General features: G+C 40.1%; 2 protein-coding genes across 2 annotated transcripts; both read right to left on the minus strand.

Annotated features, from left to right (window-relative positions):
- Positions 1-474: 474 nt before the first annotated feature.
- LOC134805722 (uncharacterized) lies at positions 475-9,632 on the minus strand (the record flags this gene model as incomplete). Its single annotated transcript, XM_063778968.1, has 3 exons — positions 475-506; positions 7,636-7,959; positions 9,062-9,632. Coding segments are annotated over 3 exons (927 nt in total), but the record flags the coding sequence as incomplete, so codon positions are not given.
- Positions 9,633-10,061: 429 nt separating this feature from the next.
- LOC134805723 (uncharacterized) lies at positions 10,062-10,805 on the minus strand. The gene has a single exon (XM_063778969.1). The coding sequence runs from the start codon at positions 10,803-10,805 to the stop codon at positions 10,062-10,064; it is 744 nt and encodes a 247-aa protein (XP_063635039.1).
- Positions 10,806-22,473: the final 11,668 nt, after the last annotated feature.

The following is a 22,473-nucleotide window of genomic DNA, read 5'->3' on the forward strand; positions in this document are numbered from 1 at the left end:
AAAAAAAAAAAAAAAAAAAATGTTCTTTTTGCCGAATTTACCGTTGGATTGATAATATCGATGACTATTATTGTCCTTTATATACCTACTCGTACCTAATAATAATTACGAACTTATAATTTTTACTGATGCTAGTCTTAGCTTGCATCTTGGAAACTTGTACCTCACTCTGAGGTAATAGATGCCTTCACTTTAAATTGGAAAAACATATTCTGCCACCCGCTGCACTCAAGCCTTTCCCTGGCGGCCGCGAGGTTATCGGGCAATCGTTTGCGAAAAGAGGCACACCTCATAATTCCCTAAAAATTATCATGGCCTCATTTTCTAACAATACTATTTCTCAGTATAGTTCATCATTAAGATCATGGTGGGCATTTTGCCAAAAGAATGATTATGATTTTTACGAAGCTACACCTTCTCAAGTTTTATCTTTCTTAACAGAGGCGTTTGAGAATGGTGGCAGCTATAGTACACTTAATACTCATCGATCAGCATTATCGATTGTCCTTGGGAAGGAGATAACAATTAATTATTGTATAAATCAGTTTCTTAAGGGAGCGTTCAGATTAAATCCTCCTAAACCCAAATACGATCAAACATGGGATACTGTTAAAGTTTTAAATTACCTATCAAAACTGTATCCCTACAATAACATTTCCATTAAAGACCTAGCATTTAAGAGCGCTCTTACAAGAAAAGTCGAAATAATGCAAAATTGATGATACTAGTCGACGAAATTCAGGACTTTGCGCTCATTATTAGAAACAATGAGTACTTGTTCCAGTAAAAGCGTCTTCTTATCTTTATAAATATCGTTGTAAATATTAGAAAAAGGACTTATTAAATTAGTAATGATTTTTTTTCTGATGGTCGTTTCCGAAAAACCCCGTGAAGCACTGAATGGCGAGCTCTTATTTGGAAATGTTGAGAATTTTACTCTGCTAAACCTGGCTATTTTGTATTACTAATACCCTGTACTTTAGGCATATCAAACTATATTTTTCCTACATACCTTTGAGAAAGAGAAAATCAAAGTAAAACGAACTCGATTTTCTCTCCGAAACAAGTGTCAATTCCTTCGAAAATCTACTTAATATCGAAGTCATTTTCATACTCAAGCAATCTGCAACGTTTGCTTATACTGTTGGTATACATTAGTGTTTATGAAATTCTACTATAATTTTTTGGCAATTTTTTGAAAACTACTCTATATTACCGATGACGCGCGCTGCGCCAGCTCAGTGCCGCGCGGCAGAGCTTGTAGAGGCAGGACGTGTGTCGGTCGGCTCCGCACATTTTCAACGGCGACGACGAGGTTTTTTATCATTGTGTGCGGCGGGCGCCGTGTAAAACGCTATACTGTGTGCGTGTAAACCGCAACGAGAGACTTTGATCCTAGCACTGTTTTTATAATTTATAATGGTACAGTTGAATAAACTACCGGACAGGATTAAAAATATTTGAAACGACCTGACATTCTATATGTATTTATTTGACTCAAGATAGTACTCAGGGTCTGATGATGGAGCCGGAAGGTGGTCACCGGTACCAATCAACCATGCAACTAAACCACTTCGTGTTTAGGCTCATTTTATTCATCTCAACAAGATCTTTGACACAAGATAGTACTCAGGGTCTGATGATGGAGCCGGAAGGTGGTCACCGGTACCAATCAACCATGCAACTAAACCACTTCGCGTTTGGGCTCGTTTGATTCGGCTCAACAAGATCTTTGACTTAAGATAGTACTCAGGGTCTGATGATGGAGCCGGAAGGTGGTCACCAGTACCAATCAACAATGCAACTAAACCACTTCGTGTTTAGGCTCGTTTTATTCGTCTCAACAAGATCTTTGACTTAAGATAGTACTCAGGGTCTGATGATGGAGCCGGAAGGTGGTCACCGGTACCAATCAACCATGCAACTAAACCACTTCGTGTTTGGGCTCGTTTGATTCGTCTCAACAAGATCTTTGGCACAAGATAATACTCAGGGTCTGATGATGGAGCCGGAAGGTGGTCACCGGTACCAATCAACCATGCAACTAAACCACTTCGTGTTTAGGCTCGTTTGATTCGTCTCAACAAGATCTTTGACACAAGATAGTACTCAGGGTCTGATGATGGAGCCGGCAGGTGGTCACCGGTACCAATCAACCATGCCACTAAACCACTTCGTGTTTAGGCTCGTTTTATTCGTTTCTATAAGATCTTTGACACAAGATAGTACTCAGGGTCTGATGTTGGAGCCGGAAGGTGGTCACCGGTACCAATCAACCATGCAACTAAACCACTTCGTGTTTAGGCTCATTTGATTCGTCTCAACAAGACCTTGGACACAAGATAGTACTCAGGATCTGATGATGGAGCTGGAAGGTGGCCACGGGTACCAGTCTACAATGTAACTGAACCACTTCGTGTTTGGGCTCGTTTGATTTGTCGCAACAAGATCTTTGACACAAGGTAGTACTGAGGGTCTGATGATGGATCCGGAAGGTGGTGACCGGTACCAATCAACCATGCAACTAAACCACTTCGTGTTTGGCTTCGTTCGATTCGTCGCAACAAGATCTTTGACACAAGTTAGTACTCAGGGTCTGATGATGGAGCTGGACTGTGGCCACGGGTACCAGTCTACCATGTAACTGAACCACTTCGTGTTTGGGCTCGTTTGATTTGTCGCAACAAGATCTTTGACACAAGGTAGTACTAAGGGTCTGATGATGGATCCGGAAGGTGGTCACCGGTACCAATCAACCATGCAACTAAACCACTTCGTGTTTGGCTTCGTTCGATTCGTCGCAACAAGATCTTTGACACAAGTTAGTACTCAGGGTCTGATGATGGAGCTGGACTGTGGCCACGGGTACCAGTCTACCATGTAACTGAACCACTTCGTGTTTGGGCTCGTTTGATTCGTCGCAATAAGATGTTTGACACAAGATACTACTCAGGGTTTGATGTTTAGTTGCATGGTTGATTGGTACCGGTGACCACCTTCCAGCTCCATCATCAGACTCTGAGTATCACCTAGTGTCAAAGATCTTGTTGAGACGAATCAAACGATCCTAAACACGATGTGGTTTAGTTGCATGGTTGATTGGTAATGGTACCTTCCAGCTCCATCATCAGACCCTGAGTACTGTCTTGTGTCAAAGACCTTGTTGAGACGAATCAAACGAGCCCAAACACGAAGTTGTTTAGTTACATGATAGACTGGTACCCGTGGCCACCTTCCAGCTCCATCATCAGACCCTGTGTATCTTCAGTGTCAAAGATCTTGTTGAGACGAATCAAACGAGCCTAATCATGTTACTACATGGTTGATTGGTATCCGTGACCACCTTAATCATCATCAGATCCTCAGTACCAGTTCGTTTTTAAACCCTCGTTGATACAAACTTTACAACCTATAGGTACCAAATGCAATGACGAAACATGTAAATAAGCGAGTAGGTACCTATAATTTCTTTCGAGTAATATACCTTCATAAGTACGAGACTACGAGTATGGGGCTATTCATAAATTACGTCGTTTCAAATGGGAGGAGTGGGGGGGGGGACAGGACATCGGATGATGGTAACATGACGTAGGAGGAAACAGATTCATCCGAAGCTTGATTTTTGGATGATTTGAGGGGTGGGGGGGTCAAAAATCGTCAAAAATAGATGACGTAATTTATGAACAGCCCCTATGTACATTTGCACTGCATTTAGTATTTTTACTACTTACCAAATAACAGTTTTAGAACCTTAAAAGTTAAGTACAGTTAGTGTTGTTATGGTTGATTTCAATATGCTTCGCGAAGGATCAAGAATGTTTAATCCATCATTGTAGTGCGAGTGTGGTAGAAGGGATCGGCGTACTGAGCTCGCACGGCCTGCCGCAGCGCGTAAAATACCTAAACTCGCTCAACGCCGAAATGTAATAGCGCTCTTAAGTCTGCCACGTTGCTGGCTATCGCTTCCGCACAGCGGATGCAAACCTTGAGTCTGATTAAATTAAATAATATTTCTATTGATAATGATGCAATTGTGATTAAAGTACCAGATTTAATAAAAACATCTCGATCTGGAGCTTTTCAACCAATCATAAAATTACCTTTCATTCGCGAAAATCCAAATATATGCCCTGCGCTCGCAGTACAGAATTACATTGAAAAGACGGCAAACTTTCGCGAGCAGTCTGACGATCACCTCTTTATAAGTATCCAAAAGCCATACAAAAAAGTTGGCTCTCAAACAATAGGCCATTGGGTTAAAAAGACATTGGGTGACAGTGGTATTGATGTGAGCGTGTTTGGGGCGCATAGCACCCGCCACGCCTCGACGTCAGCTGCTCATAAGGCTGGTGTTAGCCTAGATGTATTGAGAAAAGCTGCAGGTTGGAGTGACAAATCGAATGTATTCTTAAAATATTATAAAAGAGATACAATCAACTGCTCCAATAACGAGTTCGTTAATGCAATTTTTGATGTACAAGCTACAAATTGATTTAAGTACTTATTTATGTATGCAAACTTCAAGTGAATCAATATTGAGTTACGCTGAATAAAATTAATTGATTATTTAAATATGTAGTTTTGTTTTTTTTTTTTTTACATACAGTAACTCTAAACATCTGCCTTGTAAACTTTAAATCGTCTTCGGTTGAAAAAAAAAAAAAACTACATAGGTAAAACCTCTAAAAAGTAATGGCGCGAGCCCCGGCTTCCACCACCACCAGGAGTGTGCGAGTGAGATAAAAAATCTAGTTTTTGCTGTGGGCTCTAAATGTGTGACTGAGACGGCATCATTCCGTGTACTGCTGCCTTGTAAACTTTAAATCGTCTTCGGTTGAAGCTCTCGCATAATTGGAATTGAACTTCACAAGGTAAGTTCGTTTAATTCCTAATTATTGCTTACATGCTATTTATACAATTACGTGCGTCGCATATTTATGTTGCAGACAGTAACGTATAGTTACTGTTAATATGTTAACTTAGGCATATAGTACACCTCCCTGGAAAGTTACTCTTCACCCCCACAAAGGAAGAAAAAAAAATGTGACACACGCAGTTGCATTTGCATTTTTTTTTTTTAATTATAATATAATATAATAGTTGCTAGTTATTACTTAGTTTCAATATACATCTTAGTGTTATTTTTATGAGTTATATAAACCTGATTATTTTTTAATATCTTAACATTTGGTGACATATCTTCTATGACCTTGTAAGGTCCATTATAAATAGAGTCTAATTTATCGCCTACTTGGTTTTTTAAAAGTATTAAGTCTCCTGGTTTATATTGTACAGAATTCATTTTCTTATCATACATTAATTTTCTATTGGCTTTACTAGACATTAAATTACTTTTAGCTTCTGACTGAGCTCTTTGTAACCTATACTTAAATTCTTTAGGATAACTATCATAATTATAGAGAGGGTCGACAGAAGAAATTAAATTATTCGGTAAACGACAGTGTTTGCCGAAAACTAATTCGAATGGCGTATATTGCGTCTCGGTATGTACGGTGGTATTATACGAAAAACACCAATAGCTTAACCAGGTACTCCAGTCTGTGCGGTTATTACTACATTGTATCCTAAGGTAAGCTCCTAGGTTCTTGTGCGTGTTCTCGAGTGCTCCTATAGTTTCGTGGTGATAAGCAGTCGAGTGTAGCTTATTTATACCTAATAATCTACAAATATCGCTAAAAACACTGGACATAAATTCGGTACCTTGATCCGTTATAACGTCGCTTGGTACGCCATATCTTAAAATAAAATTATTTACAAATGCTTTACTTACAGACTCAGTGTCTTTCCTCTCTAAAGGATATGCTTCGACGAACTTAGTCAGTTCACACTGAATTGTTAATACGTACTTATAGTTAAAATTGTCTATTTCTAAAGGTCCTAGAATGTCTAAAGAAACTCTTTCGAAGGATGAACTTGGCGTTGTAGTTATCACCATTGGCTCCTTAGTGTATTTATTAGTGTGTTTGTTGTGTTGACAATGTGCACATTTCTTTACGTATTCGTATACATCGTGGCTCATTCTTGGCCAGAAGTAATGACGTTTAATATTATTGAGCATTCTATTAACCCCCGCGTGGCCACTGGTGGGTAATAGATGGAAATCGTTTAAAATAACTCTTATTTCCTCTTTATCGTATACTTTCGTGACACCTTTCGTTACTAGGATCCTAGGAATATCACATTTGTAGCTAGCTAAAAATTCATTTATTTCTTGCGCATTTTGTTTATTTTTTATTATTATAACTTCATTTATGCGTTGCTTCTTGCAAAATTCTTCTAATTCCCTCGCTAACACGCCTACGGTAGATAACGATCGGGATGTTAGATATATGCATGATTCGCTTGGTACGTACTCAAAATTTCCTTTACTACTCATTATTTTATTTTGACATGTCTTACTTAATTTGTAATCGGAACTTAATATGAGTTCAATACAATTTTTTGGTGCTTTGATGATTTCCACAACTCTAGGTTGATCAAGCCTATTGTTTGCGGGTACATCTGTCGCTAAGTCACCTTGATCGCAAGTTTGTTGCGCGCGCAGTTTCCGTGTTTGAGCTCTGGTCATGACTGATACAACGTGTGTTCTAATATTTTTTAAATCTTCACTATTCATCGGTAAACGACTCAATGCGTCTGCAGCTGCATTGTTTCGCCCCGGAATGTACTCAATATCAAAATTGAATTCTTCTAAATACAACCTAAATTTGGTTAATCTACTCGAGGGATCAGTCATTCCAAAAAGATAAATCAATGGTTTATGGTCGGTGACAATTTTAAACCTTTTCCCAAAGAGATAGGGTCTAAAATGTCTTGTCGACCAAACTATGGCAAGTAATTCCAAATCTATGATTGGGTATCGCGTCTCGGCTGGCTTAAGATTTCGACTTGCGTACGCGACTACTTTTCCGTTGGAATTTGATAGTACTGCACCTAATCCTATTTTTGATGCATCTGTATGTAGCGTAAAAATGTTATTTTCTGAAAAATCTGGATAGTCTAAAACTTGTGGACTCGTAAGAATATTTTTTAATTTTAAAAATGCTGCTTCACACTCTGTAGACCAGTTAAAAACTGCGTTTTTCTTGGAAAGCTGGTTTAAAGGATAAGCTATGTTCGCGAAATTTGGAATAAACCGTCTATAGTAATTGGCAAATGCTACGAATCTTTTGACCTCGTCTGTATTCGTTGGTCTTGGGTATTTGGTTAATGCATCTACTTTCGCTGGGTCGGGCTCTACTCCCTTTGAAGTTATTTTGTGCCCTAAATACATTATCTCTTTACGTAAAAATTGGCATTTTAATGGATTTAGTTTAAGATTCGCGCTCCTCAAACGTTCTAAAACTTGAGTGAGGTTATGGTTATGTGACGTTATGGATTTACCTATGACAATGCAATCGTCTAAGTATATGAAACATTGTTTGTAATTTAATCCGGACATGGCTATGGTCATAAGTCTTGAGAAAACACTACCGCTTGTTCGGAGTCCCATGGGACATCTCTTCATTGAATACATCTTATCGGTAGTAAACGCGGTGTATTTCCGGGATTCCTTGTCTAAAGCTAGTTGGTAATAACCTTGGGAAAGATCGAGCTTTGAAAAATATATGCTACCTGCTAGGGAATCTAATATTTCTGTTATGTTGGGCAATGGGAATTTATCATCCTGTATTCTATTATTTAGTTGCCTGTAGTCGACAACCAATCTCCATTTCTTTTCTCCTAACTTATCACTCTTTTTAGGAACAAGCAAAACTGGGCTGGACCACTCGGAAGTAGTCTCTTCTATTATGTCGTTATCTAGCATATCTTGGATCTGCGTTTGAAGTTCTTTGCGTAAGGCATGTGGTATCCTGTAAGGTTTTACGTATACTGGGCTTGCATTTTCTTTTAAGTTAATTTTGTGCTCCAGCAAGTTTGTTGTGGTAAGCTTGTCGCCTGGCAGATGAAAAACATCTGCGTATTTTGCACAAATTTGTTCTATACTTAATTGTTCCTCTTTGTTTAAATAAGTGTGTAAATTTAAGAGACCTAATAAGGTTTTTACTCTATTGACGCTAATTTTCCCTGTGTCAAAATTGCAAATATCAAAATTACATAATCGGTTTACCTTCAACTTTGATAAATCTAAAGTAACTGGCTTATCAGTCGTATTCAATATCCGTACGGGTATTTGACCTTTGTCTGGTCTTGAAATGACACCTGCTACAAAAACGCCTGCTTGCATTTCCTGGGCTAGTACTACACAGTCGTCTACCAGTTGTGACGTAATGTGAGTCATAACTTCGCATCGCGGAGGTATATTATGGACATACGTATTATTTAAATGTACTTGCATAGGTATCGAAACGGACTGACCTCGGTCCTCTAAAATTAATGCATTGCGTTTATAACTTATATCTGCATCGTAACGTTTGAAAAATTCTTCCCCTAAAATTGCTTGGGCTGCGCATTGCATATTCTTAAAAACATGAAACTTTTCTTCGCAAATGAAACCGTTAAAGTCTAAGTCTAAATATATATATCCTTCTGAAGTTAAATCTCCGCATACTCCCTTAATAGTAATGCTATGTCCTTGTATTTGTCTAAAAAGATCGGGTTTGTTTTGTAAATATTCGTACCTAATAGCACACAGGCCTGCTCCGCTGTCGGCCAAGAGTTTTAATTTATATGTTTTACCTATACTACAAGTTACTGTGCTATAATTATCTTTATTATAACTAAATATTGCGCTATTCATATTAGTCACGAAAAAACTGCCTGTTAGGTTTTACATTATCGTGTGACGGTTGCATGTGCTGCGCACGCGTATTCGGGCGAGTGGGCGCGCGCGCAGGTCGGTGGACTGTAGCTGCACGGTCAGCGAAATTGTCCGGTCGTTTAACTCTATTTGTCGAGACGTGTTGCGAAATACCTGTGTTATGGTTATTATTGGAATAATACCGTGTCCCGAATGTATTTTTATTTCCTGTGTTAAAATCTCTGCCCTTATTCCTATTGTAACGCGCAGAGTGGGTATTCCGGTTCCCGTAATTATTACGAGAATGTCCCCGTCTATAATGTAGGACCTGATCCTGTTGTGGTGATGAGCTGTGCTCGTCAATGGCCGTCCTGATTGCTTCGGGCAATGACGTGAATTGCCTAGATGATATTATTGTGCTTAATTTTGGGTCTGCTAGACCATCTGCAAACCGTTTAATGGCTGATTTCTCGTTCAGCGGACGAAGTATATCGTACCTGCTATCGTTACCGTCGGCCTGAGATATGGTCAGGTTGACGAAAAGATCCTCGATCTCGGCTCCGAATGCCTCTATAGTTCTCCTACCTTGCCTAGCTCTGTATAGTTGAGCCTGAATCGATTCGGACGATTTTTTAGGTAGTAAAAATGTGCGCATATCCGTGACAAGTAATTCTACGCTACTATATGACGTCTTTAATCTGAGCTTAGCGCTAGATGAAAGTCTTGTTTTTAGGACGAAGTCTATTAAAACCTGTTGAGTTTCGCTATTAATAATGGAACTGTACATTAGAATACCGTCTATTAATTGTTTAGTGGTATCCTCCTGCCCCGTCATGACGGGCAACAAGGCGATGGCCGTCTTGACATCAAAGTAATATTTTGGTTTTTAATTAGTATGGATTTCCGCAAAGTAACGCCTGATTCTATTCACTATCAAAACTGGGCTTAGCCATTTTTCCGTCTGTTTGAGATTCTGTATCAAAATAATTTAATGCTATCTTTATCCTACTGTAAGTGTCGGCAATATCGTTTATATGCTTATTTTTTTTTTTAATTCATTTATTTCAAGCTACAAGGCTCATAATTGGTTGTCAACAGTTGTATAATAAATATGTCATTCCTAAAACTACTGTACAAATGTCAAAAATAATCATTTAAAAATTCCTATTAATTAATACTAATAAAATAAATATAAACAAAAATTAAAAATTAAAATTAAAATTGAATTTGAACTATTATAATTGGAATAAATAAAACAATAAATAATACAATAAAAGCTATAAATTACTCAGTCCCTATCCTATCCTATCCCAGTCTTAATTACATGCCTGTCACAGCAGTGCATGATGTAAGGACAGTCCAGTCTGTCCGCGATCATCGCTAGGACTGTGTTGGGGCAGGCTCGCACCCGCTGGACCAAGGACGCGGCGCGCAGTCGCATCGTAGTATGAAAACACGCCGTGTGCGCCGCCGCGAACATGCCCGAGGCGCTACAGTAGCGAGGCAGCCCCATCACTGCCCGGAACGCGTTATTGTATTGGACGCGGAGTGCACTGTATGCTTTTTGCGTGTAATTAGCCCACAGGCTGCATGTGTACAGCGACGTGCAGTAGGCTTTGAACAGCGTCAACTTCACGTCGCTGGAACACCGAGCAAACCTGCGAGCCAACATGTTCGCCCTTACACACAATGCCCTCCGCTCCCGTTCAATATCAACGTTATCTTTCAGGTCGACAGTAACAATGTGCCCTAAATATTTAAAACTCTTTACCCTTTCTAGTGGTGTTCCATACAGAGTTACCTCAGGTACATGCAATGGTCGATTACTGCCGGCCTCAAAGACCATACATTGGCTCTTAGTAACGTTATATTTCAAGCCGTGGCTCATGGCGTACTCCTCACAGATTCTTAACAACCTTCTAAGACCACACACTGACGCGCTCAACAGCACCATGTCGTCCGCGTAGCTAAGGTTGTTCACACACACGCCATCCACATGACAACCGACATGCTGACTGCTGAGCTCGCCGATTAGTGCGTTCATGTACAGATTGAACAGTGCGGGGGAGGTCAACCCCCCCTGCCTCACCCCGCACTCCAACCCATACTCCTCCGATGTTTTTATTAGCTAACTCTAATTCTGAAATTTTATATTTTTCCGTTTGCTTCTGTAACTGAGACACAATATCCGCCGCGCGATTATATAATTCGTTTGATTCGTCTAGTTTCTTTCTACCTATTTCTTTCCGTCGCCTCTCTGGACCTAACTTTACAATATCTTCTCTTAATTTATTTAACCTTTCACGAATGGACACTAACTCAGATAGCATAATAAATTTGCGGCTACGGTTAATAACATACAACGGCTAAAATTAGGATACCTAACATTTCCTATATATCGCGACGAAACAATTAAAACATAATGATAAAGTTATATCTAACTTACATTAGTAGCGGGCAATGTACCCCCGTAAGTAGGTTATGTCGACGCTGCATTCCACGCTGGCTGGGCGGTCGCGTGACGCTGCTGGCGAGCTGGCACCTCCATGTGGCACTCGCTGACGCTGCATGTGGCTGCCTCTGCTCCGACGACGATGACGGGCCGGGCTAACCCTGGACTCCCTCGAGCATGGGCCGGGATAACCCTGGACACCTCTTGATATGGGCCGGGATAACCCTGGACACCTCTTGAATTGCGAGCCGGGATAACCCTGGACAACGCTCTTCTTTCTTCTTTCTTCGTTTTTTCTTAATTTGAGTTTTTCCCCTTGGTCATCTTTTTCTTTCTTCTCTTTCGTTTTCAAAATGTGTGGGAGGGTTCTGTTTTAATAGGAAGGTTCTTTCTTGAAAATGCGCAGGAAGTTTCTTTCTTGAAAAATAGGTTCTTTAACTTGAATTCTTCATTAGGGTGATCTTCTTGCCTTGACTTCTATCTTCATTTTCCTATGCGATGCGCTGTGGTGGACTTCGTTTTCCTGGTATTCTTCTGGTATGGGTCGCCATCTGATGAGTTGGTAGTTGGAGGGTCGAATGGAGATTAAGTGAAACGAGACATTACCGAAGATGTGTTATATTCTCGGTATCCAAGTATAGAGAGAGCAAGTAAATCTAAACATAACATATTTATAGGCTATTATTGCTTACATGCTATTTATATAATTACGTGCGTCGCATATTTATGTTGCAGACAGTAACGTATAGTTACTGTTAATATGTTAACTTAGGCATATAGTACATCGGACTCTGTCTTAGTAGCTTCGACGGTCGCATCACTGCTGCCGACAGACTGCGCCTTCAATTGCGCAAACTGCAGCCGTACATTTGCAGTGTCGGACTCTGTCTTAGCAACGGCTAGACGGGCTTTACGAACCTCGAGCTCGGCCATTAGCACGGCCAATTTATTATCGCGTTCCCTAACCGATTTGCGACTCCTATGTGATTCGCGATTAGACGGCGCCCGCGACGGCGGCGGCGCATCGGTGTCTTTATTCACTAGCGTATTTGACCTACTTCGATTTACTACCGTGTCATCTAACGTTTCCGAGTGTACCTGGTATTCTTCTGGTATGGGTCGCCATCTGATGAGTTGGTAGTTGGAGGGTCGAATGGAGATTAAGTGAAACGAGACATTACCGAAGATGTGTTATATTCTCGGTATCCAAGTATAGAGAGAGCAAGTAAATCTAAACATAACATATTTATAGGCTATTATTGCTTACATGCTATTTATACAATTACGTGCGTCGCATATTTATGTTGCAGACAGTAACGTATAGTTACTGTTAATATGTTAACTTAGGCATATAGTACATCGGACTCTGTCTTAGTAGCTTCGACGGTCGCATCACTGCTGCCGACAGACTGCGCCTTCAATTGCGCAAACTGCAGCCGTACATTTGCAGTGTCGGACTCTGTCTTAGCAACGGCTAGACGGGCTTTACGAACCTCGAGCTCGGCCATTAGCACGGCCAATTTATTATCGCGTTCCCTAACCGATTTGCGACTCCTATGTGATTCGCGATTAGACGGCGCCCGCGACGGCGGCGGCGCATCGGTGTCTTTATTCACTAGCGTATTTGACCTACTTCGATTTACTACCGTGTCATCTAACGTTTCCGAGTGTACCGACTCGTTTCCACCGGTAGAATTCGGGTTGCCACTGGTGCCCTTGCTCCACGTATTGGTCTCGTCGGACGTAGTCTTACCAGACGAGGGGGTAGGGGTGTCCATGTTCGGTGCGGGCGCAGGCGGGCCCCTGGTGCGTGGGCGAAGGCTCCTTGCTTCCTTTTCGGACATCTTTCTGGCTGGAACCACTTCAATTTACACACGCGGCGGGTCCCTATCTATACCTGCCTTCGCCTCTGTCTGACGTTACCGAGTGCAACGTCAGTGCCCTAAGCGTGGATCCCTCGTGGCACTGAATCTCCCGCAATGGCAAAGTGCAATGCCTAGAACGTTCGAAAGCAGCGTGTGGGTATCAACCATGTGACACATGCAACGAAAGTTGCCAGGACACGTGAGCGGAGGTAAACCTACAACACTGTACGGTCCGTCCGGCAAGCCGGTAAATGGGGTACGGAAAGGTATTGGGTTTGGGTCTAAACCGAAGCGAACTTCTAGGTTCAGCGCGTCCTTATTCTGTCTTGCCGTCTGAGTTAAGCAACGTTCGCTTGAAACTCAGCGCGTACTTGTTTCTTTCTTGCTGTCTGAGTTAAGCTATGTTTGCTTTAAACTCAGCGCGTACGTTTTTCTATCTTCATCCGGTTCGAAGGACCAAACTGTGGAGAGTAGACTGTAACTTTAGTGATGAGGTGTTCGTTGGGTGATGCGTAGAAACTCGGCAATCTGGAACGCGCCGGCCGCTGTGCTGTCTCGAAGTCCGCTATACCTCCATTTACCGGTATATGTGTTGTGTGAAATAAAAACACATATATCGACTACCGTAGGCTCAAAGAGCGTAAGAGACAAAATGGCGAAAATGAGTTATGAATGCAGTTATACTCAGTTTTTTTTTCTCTATCGAATGGTATATTTAACGTCTCGATAACTTGAAAAAAATGTCCGATAAGCCCTATGAAAAATCAATGCTTGAACACAATTTTCCAACGCATTTTGCCGTATCTGCCAATTCAAAAAAATGTTGTGAGACATTTTGGCTTAACTCCCAACTTTTTGTACGATACGCCCTTTTGCATCGGAAATTTTATTAAATCTGTGCTAGTTTTTTGTCAGTTACGCCTATTTGCAGTAGATTCTTGATAGGGCTTGCAATTCGAATATTCGAATATTCGAATTTGTCGAATATTCGGCCTGTTTTGATATTCGAATATTCGGCCGCTCAGGTTTCGAATATTCGAATATTTTTTATTACTATAAAAAATCTATTTAATCCGCTGCAGTTACAGTTTCTGTGTGTTTTCCGGGTATTTACAGTGAATGAGTAATGGGTAGGTACCCAAATACGAAGGAAATAATATTTTTTACTGTATTCCTCTCGATAGACTTCGTGAATATAGTGAAACCTAACTCAATTTGAAAGAAAACGAAATCAAAAAGTATGTTATTTTTACGGTGCATAAGTTTTAAGTTAAAGGGTCATTCTGTTTATTAAGACTAAACCTTGCCCGCACTTATCGCAATTCTCAAATTTGATCATACCAAACCTGCCCAACTAGGTAATCTAACTATGCACCTTTAGCTGACGAATAATCCAGTAGTCAACTAACTTTTTCCCTTAAATATTCCAATATTATATAATTAAGCCGACCATTAATTAAGGCCTCTGAGTGACTACAAGTTAATTTAAATCAGAAAATAATTACCTACTAAAAAATAGTACATTTCGATGCTAGTGCGGAAGGTATGTCATTACTTCACGAGTACCGAGATATCTTGCCACGAGCCGCAGGCGAGTGGGAAGACTCGGGACGAGTGAAGAATGACATTTCCGCACGTGTATCGAACGACGTTTTTTAATACAGTTGCGAAAAAATAAGTAAAACATTGTTAATCGTACACTAAACAAAAGTGGTAACAGTGACAGCTCGCTTAGACGTCGTCTTTAAGTATATTATATCTATGGGCGTTTGGCAGCTATTCCGTTCCATTCAGACACCTTATTAAGAACGGAATTTTCAATATTCAATATTAAAAAATAAACGTGTTATAATGATGAAGAGGTAAGTATTAAAATATGAAATATGTATATTTTTCATATTCTTACATTAACAGTAGGTTTTTATGCTGATTACGACGTTTAAAGGAAACTAATATTAACACTCATCAATAAGTAGTCGTGAATTGGAACAAGTATAAATTTAAAAAAATTGGAAAAGTAAAAAGCACTAGTTCGACATAACCAACTTTCCGCACGCTAAACAGCTACGTAAAGTAGCACTTTGTGAGCAACTGTATTAAAAAATATCTTACATACCTAGGTTTGGTTTAGATGATTAAAGTTATATTATTTCACTCAACGGCGCATTTATAATAAAAGTTTTATCTAGAAATATTGAATACGTCTTATTTTGGCGTTTTACTTGTTTTTATAAATGTGGGCATCTCATAGTAGGATGATAAAATCTAGTCAATTAAGTGGATTTCTGCAAAATATCATTAGTTTTAGCAATATGTGAAATAAGCTTTTGAATAAAACGATAATAAACCGATTTCTCGTTCTTTTTCTTATTTTTTATAATATTCGAATAATTATTCGAATATTCGAATATGTCGTCAGAAAAAGTCGAATATTCGAATACCTGAAAGTTTCGAATATTTGCAAGCCCTAATTCTTGAGTGCTAAATGTACGTTACGCCCACAACAAGTGGATATTTATACGAATGTTAGATAATTCAATGTAAGAGATACGCCAACATACTATATAAACTTTCGAGTTTATAATTGTTGCTGTTTTGTGTATAAGTGGGATGACCTAGTTCTTTCCTTGTAATTTTTTTATTAGTAGGTACTTGCATTACCTGCTCATGTGCTCATTAATGCTTTATTTATAGGGTTACTAAAATTTGACAATTTATACTGAACTAGTGGGTATCTTTTTCATCAGTTTTATGAAAATAATAAAACATGACTATATTCAAATGATATTTATGGCGATTAATTAAGGTTAGACTGATAACTTTTAGTTTTTGTTGGAGGTTTCATTCATTTGTAGAATAATATAAACCTACTTCTTGCTGTAATCCTGGCCGACAGGACATACATTTAAAATGTGATTGACGTAATTATTGATTTCTGATTCTTTTTTTCCCTTGTGCTCAATAAACTCTGCTTATTTATATTTGATAAAATATGTGTTTAAATTAAGATTTTTACAATAGTTTTGTATGTGACTGGGCCATTTGCAATTATGATTAGACGTAATATTAATACTTTTTTGTTTAAATTAAACCCTTATTTATAGGATTAACCTTATAAAAGTTATTGTCTATAACGTTTGGATTTACATCCATAGAAGTACGTAGGCCTGGCCATATGCCTTTTTTGCTACTTACTCTGATGTTATGTCATAAATAATCGCATATTCATTAAGTTTTACTGAACTGACATACAAAATGTCAAAACTACTATTGTACCTAATAGTATTATAGTGTATAAAAGTAAAATGTATGATCAAATTAAGATTTGAAACAGGAATAACGCATACATACTTTCTATAGTATAAGTAATAAAGTATAAGTAATAAACATAAACATAAGCTCATGGCATGTCTCTGGGGAGATTTCTTTATCGGACCACAGATATATGTGACGTTCCACGGCAAAAGGTACCTTATGGCGGCTGGCGCTTACGTCGCATAGCCCCGCAATAATATTGGAGCGGCGTTAATAATAGCGTAAGCGCCAACCGCCATAAGGTACCTTTATCCGTGGGACGTCACATATATGCTTCAGGTATAAGACTAAAATCCAATTAGAAACTATACGCAAACGGAATCCCAGGAACACCAACTGGTTAGCGTTCAAAAGCGACCTGGAGGTGGAACTGGGAGACCCTAAAGGCAAGTTAAACTCTATTATTGACATAGAACTTGAAACAGACAGAATAGCACAAGCTGTCTATACAGCTTGGACAAACAACTGCCCGGAAAAGAAAATCCTGGCGAAGAAGGTGCCCTGGTGGAACCCGGAGATTGCAAAACTCCGGAAGGAAACCAGGGCTGTCTTCAATGATGCTAAAAGGACCAACGACTTCGAGCATTACGCGCGAAAACTCACGGAATACAGCAAAGCTGTGAGGAAAGCAAAAAGGAAAGCATGGATGAACCATTGCGATCAAATCAGGTCCATACCGGAAGGCATGAGACTTACAAAGGCACTAGCTGCAACGAAGTCAGTTCCACTCACTTCCATTAGAAGAAGTGACGGAAGAATGACTGAAACGGGGCTAGAAACCCTCAAAGTTATGTGTGACACACACTTCCCAGGCTCGATAATACATCAGAGCGTAACGGACGATGGGACCGGTGCAATGGAACAATCCATCAGCACGACCAGATACAACTGGGACACGTCTAAAAAGGTAGTAGATCACGATAAGATACAATGGGCACTATCCACATTTCAACCATACAAAGCCCCGCCGGGGCCAGATGGAATCTACCCCATACTACTACAAGAGGGCGCCAATGTACTAATACTGCACTTAGGTAGACTGTACAGAGCGTGCATAGCCTTCGGACACGTACCGCGTGTGTGGAGGGTGGTAAAGGTAACGTACTTGCCTAAACCGGGCAAAGCAGATTACACAGAAGCCAAATCATACAGGCCGATAAGTCTGTCATCGTTTTTCCTCAAAACATTGGAGAAACTGGTAGACAGACACATAAGGGATGGTCCTCTTAAGAGGCATCCGCTGCACCAATTGCAGTGTGCGTATCAGCCGGGTAAATCGACTGAAACGGCACTACACCTGGTGACAACCAGAGCGGAACAGGCGATAGAGAACAAAGAACTATGTCTGGCCACTTTTATAGACGTGGAGGGGGCATTTGACCGCACCACGTATCAGGCAATCAATATTGCAGCATCTAAACACGGCATAGAACCAACAATCTGTAGATGGATTGGTACTATGCTAAATAGCCGACTAATAAAATCCTCCCTTATGGGATATGAAATATTAGCTACGGCCACGAAGGGTTGTCCACAGGGTGGGGTTCTCTCACCAACTCTCTGGAGTCTGGTAGTTAACTCACTGTTGGAAGAACTAAACAAAGGCCCAATACATACGGTAGGGTACGCAGATGATTTAGTGATTCTTGTAAACGGGAAATTCCCGGGAACAGTATCGGAAATCATGAATAAAGCACTGAAGCAAGTGGAGAGATGGTGCAACTGTCATCAACTCTCCATAAACCCAGGCAAAACAGTGGTAATACCGTTTACCAGGAAAAAGACCCTTAATGGCATGAAGCAGCTGAAGCTTTATGGAAGGGTACTGGAAATGTCCAATGAAGTGAAATATCTAGGCGTTACACTAGATAAAGAGCTGAACTGGAGAAAGCATGTCGAACTAACAACCACCAAGGCACTTAGAGTGTTTGGAATGTGTAGATCGGCTTATGGCAAAACGTGGGGTCTAAACCCAAAGGTACTAAGATGGATCTATACCATGATGGTAAGACCAATCATCTTGTACGGATGCCTGGCATGGTGGCCAAGGACACTAAAGAGCACATTCAGGGATGCCCTTATGAAAATACAAAGAACGGCATGCATGGCTATTACTGGCGCGTTTAGAACGACGCCAACAGCGGCGATGGAGGTACTGCTAGACCTCTCGCCGCTACACCTAGTGATACAATCTGAGGCCCGGAAATCGCTACACAGGTTGACCCTAACAGGCCTCTGGAGCGATAGCAAGCCAAAGACCAAACACACAAACATGGAATGTGACAATTTCATGAAAAGGATTACGAACATGGGCTGCGATAAGATGCAACCCAAGATTGTGTTCCATAAGAATTTTAACGTTAAAATTCCAACAAGGGCTGAGTGGACCGAAGGTCTTGAAGCACCAATCTCTGATGAAAACGACATCATATGGTACACAGATGGGTCTAAGACAGAATCTGGTACGGGGGCAGGCATTTATGCAAATGACTTTAGTAGTAGTATAAGCATGGGCAATTACGCCACTGTCTTCCAAGCCGAGACATTCGCTATAATTGCCTGTGTGCATGAGAATATAGTTAGGCGAACCCAAGGGAAGAATATCTATATACTCAGCGACAGTCAGGCCGCTCTCAAAGCGCTCGAAGCTCCCAGAGTGGACTCTAGACTGGTATATAATGGCGTCCAAGCCCTGAACCAGCTTGGAAGGCAAAACAGAGTGCAACTTGTATGGATCCCAGGGCACGAGGGATTCATAGGCAATGAAAATGCAGATGAACTCGCCAGAGCCGGATCTGTAAGTAACCTTATAGGTCCGGAACCATTCGTGGGGCTCTCACAGGGAACCATCACAACGGCTATTAAAGACCATACCAAGACCAAACACCAGGAAGAATGGGATAGTCTGACGGGTCTAAAGCATGCAAAGCTCTTCATGCAAGGAATAGACTCCGGCTGGAGCAAAAAGCTTTGGAAACTTAGCAAAAGACAGCTCCAAATCATAACGGGGGTGTTTACTGGCCATTACGGGGTCAAAGGATTTCTGGCCAAGATGGGACACTCTGACAACACCGATTGTCGTATGTGTGGCGAAGAGGAAGAGACAGTAAGACACTTAATGTGTGAATGTCACGCCCTCGCCAGACAAAGAATGAAGGACTTTGGAGCAGGATACCTGGAACCAAAGGACTTTAAAACGCTACCCATGAGCTCCATCATCCGACACATGGATATGGTGGGAAAAGCTCTTGAGTAGTTGACGGATCTCTTCTAGGGGGTAACTGCACAAAAGATCCCTATGGGTCGAAGTGTATCCGCAAGGGCCCCCGAAAACAATAAGATAAGATAAGATAAGATAGTATAAGTAATTGTTATAAATTGTTATGATAGGTATACATAAAAAAATATAGATGGTAGGACAGCAGTGATTCTGTTCAAATAATATAAATAAATAAAAAAAAGAAAATATTGGTTTTGTGGCTATAAAAAACGACCTTTTCCAAGTTTAAGTATCCAAAATAACAAAAATGGGGAATAAAACTTAACAGTGAATACATCTCCATAAGGTTTTGAAAAAAATATTATAAATTATAGTACTTAGAAGTATAGAGTTCCTTAAATGCAAGTTGCCAATATTGCAACGAAATTGTTGGATTTACGCCAAATGGTACTAAAACAGTTAATTTTTCTGTACATTACGCCCTTTTTCTAATAAGATAAACTATAAAAAAGAGGCGTAAGGGACGCCCTTCTTAAAACCAGTCGTGTTTTTTGGCGTAACGGACATGCTATTTTCGTAAATAAGCATTGTATTATAAGTTCAAGCAATCAGTTTAAAAGCTCTCAAAAAGTTAAGAATAAGCCACATACAGGCATCAGTTTATTCAAACAAACAAAAAAGTTATGATTTTTTTTCTCAAAACAAAACTGTTTTTTGGCTCTCCTGAAAAATCGCGTTTTGTCCGTTAAGCCCTTTGAGCCTACGGTAGTCGATATGTCGGAGCCTGACACCAGAATGACGTATTGCAGCGTTATAGTTCATTATTTTAGACGCCTGTATAAAATCGATTAGCAATGTTGAGCTACATATTATTTGGTTGTAACGAAATAAATAAAGTTGCGTAGAGAGTAACGCCATATATTGGCGCATTGTTGAAATAAAGTTGCGTAAAGAGTAACGCCATCTATTGGCGTGTTGTTGGACTAAGATGACAGGTAACAGGCTTTGGAACGTCAAGAGGTTTCTCTTGGGGGTAGCGTAGGCACGAGTTGGCATTTTTGTTGTTATGTTGGTAGACTGGTCGAGCAGGTTTGCCAACTTGACTGAGGCGGGAGCGGAGAGGCTCCGCCGCTGGTACTTTTTCTTGATCGGACCGCGCTAGAAATCGGACGTACTCGTTAGCCAACCTCGTGCCTAACTCGCCACGTTCCTGAAGGCTTATACCTGAAGGATTATTCTGATAGCTTATAGAATCCAGCGTTCTTTAATCATTTAGCTAAGTGTTTTATTTCAAGTGTTATTTTGATTTCTTATGTTTCATTAGAAGCTTACTTTTGTGAAATAAAGAAAAGATGTGTGATGTGTTGTTTTGAAAAGATGTGCCCCGCTGAGTTTGTTGCCGGTCCCATATAGGGCTAAATCTTCTCAGGTCAGAGGTGTACGGTTGGAGCCGGCCTAGTTTGAATTGAATAAAGATTTAAACGCTTTCATGTGCTCTTTTTATTTTCAATTTTTAATCAGATAACCTCCTAATAGCGATTAGTTCTTTTTTAAATTTAGTACTAAAATATGGTAGGCACTAGTATGGTTAACGAGTCCGAATGTTTATTTCATGCACTGGTAGCAATGGTAGCATACTGGTTTAGCTGTGAAGTAATACATCTAGGTACTACCCCCATGCGCCCACCGCCTTTAAGACCATCGGTCTCCGACATATATTTGATTTAATTTACTGGAGAGTGTTCAGGCTAGTGTGAGTGAAGCTCTCTTGATGTCTCTGATATCTCTGAATAAGCTACAAACGGCTCGGCTTTATATAGGAAAATATCCGGCCGTTAGGTACCTTTCTTCAACTAGTGAGTGTATCATGCAGAGTCAGTTATGTTTATTTCTGCCAATCTCATTAATTATTAGCACGTATGAAAGGAACATGGATCCTAGACTTATAACTAGATACATAACATTCCACGCAATTCATTAACATAATATACGAACACAAGTAAAACATGATATACACACAAAAGTAAAAATAGTAAACTTATACGTAAAGACTAAACTAAACATGCATGAATCAATAGCTATTTACAACAGTTGTTGTTTCTTACGTTTATAAATAAGACTAGATGAAAACCCGGCTTCGCTCGGGTAAAATAAATAATAATAATAGATACTCATTTTGAATTAAGTAATTATTTACTTTTAGACTTCAAACCTTCATCATGGCGGTTACATACCTATCTCATCTCAGAAAACTTTAAATCCGTAACATACAGTTATAACTCTAAAAACTTACTATTTCGATATATCTAAAAACAAATATGTAATTAAAAAACCTAACCTAACCCACTTTTCTGGTAACAGTTCGGTTCTGTAAGGGTCGCAGTTCTAACCTAACCTAACCCACTTCTGGTTGCAGTTTGGTTCTATAAGCAGGGGCGTATTTACCCTAGGGCCATCCGGGCCATGGCCCGGGGCGCCAACCTCCAGGGGCGGCATATGCCAACCCCCAGGGGCGGCATGCCGGATTGCATTTTGTTTTTCTTCCTTGACTTCTGGGGCGGCAAAACGTATTCGCCCGGGGCGCCAAATTTCAAAATACGCCCCTGTCTATAAGGATTACAGCTCTAACCTGACCCACTGTTCTGATCGCAGATCGGTTCTGTAAAAGCCGCATTTATAACCTAACCCACTTTCCAATCTCAAAAGAGGGAACCCTTTTGTACCTACCCTTCATGGCACTAAAATAAAAGTACATATGGAAATTATGACTACGATTTCATTCTTTAATATTAAAGCCTGTCCGTTAAATATTAAATTCGATTACAAAAAAAAATAAACAAAAACTGGATAAGTGCGAGTC

This window comes from Cydia splendana, unplaced genomic scaffold (genome assembly GCF_910591565.1).
Source record: "Cydia splendana unplaced genomic scaffold, ilCydSple1.2 scaffold_50_ctg1, whole genome shotgun sequence".
NCBI lineage: Eukaryota > Metazoa > Arthropoda > Insecta > Lepidoptera > Tortricidae > Cydia > Cydia splendana.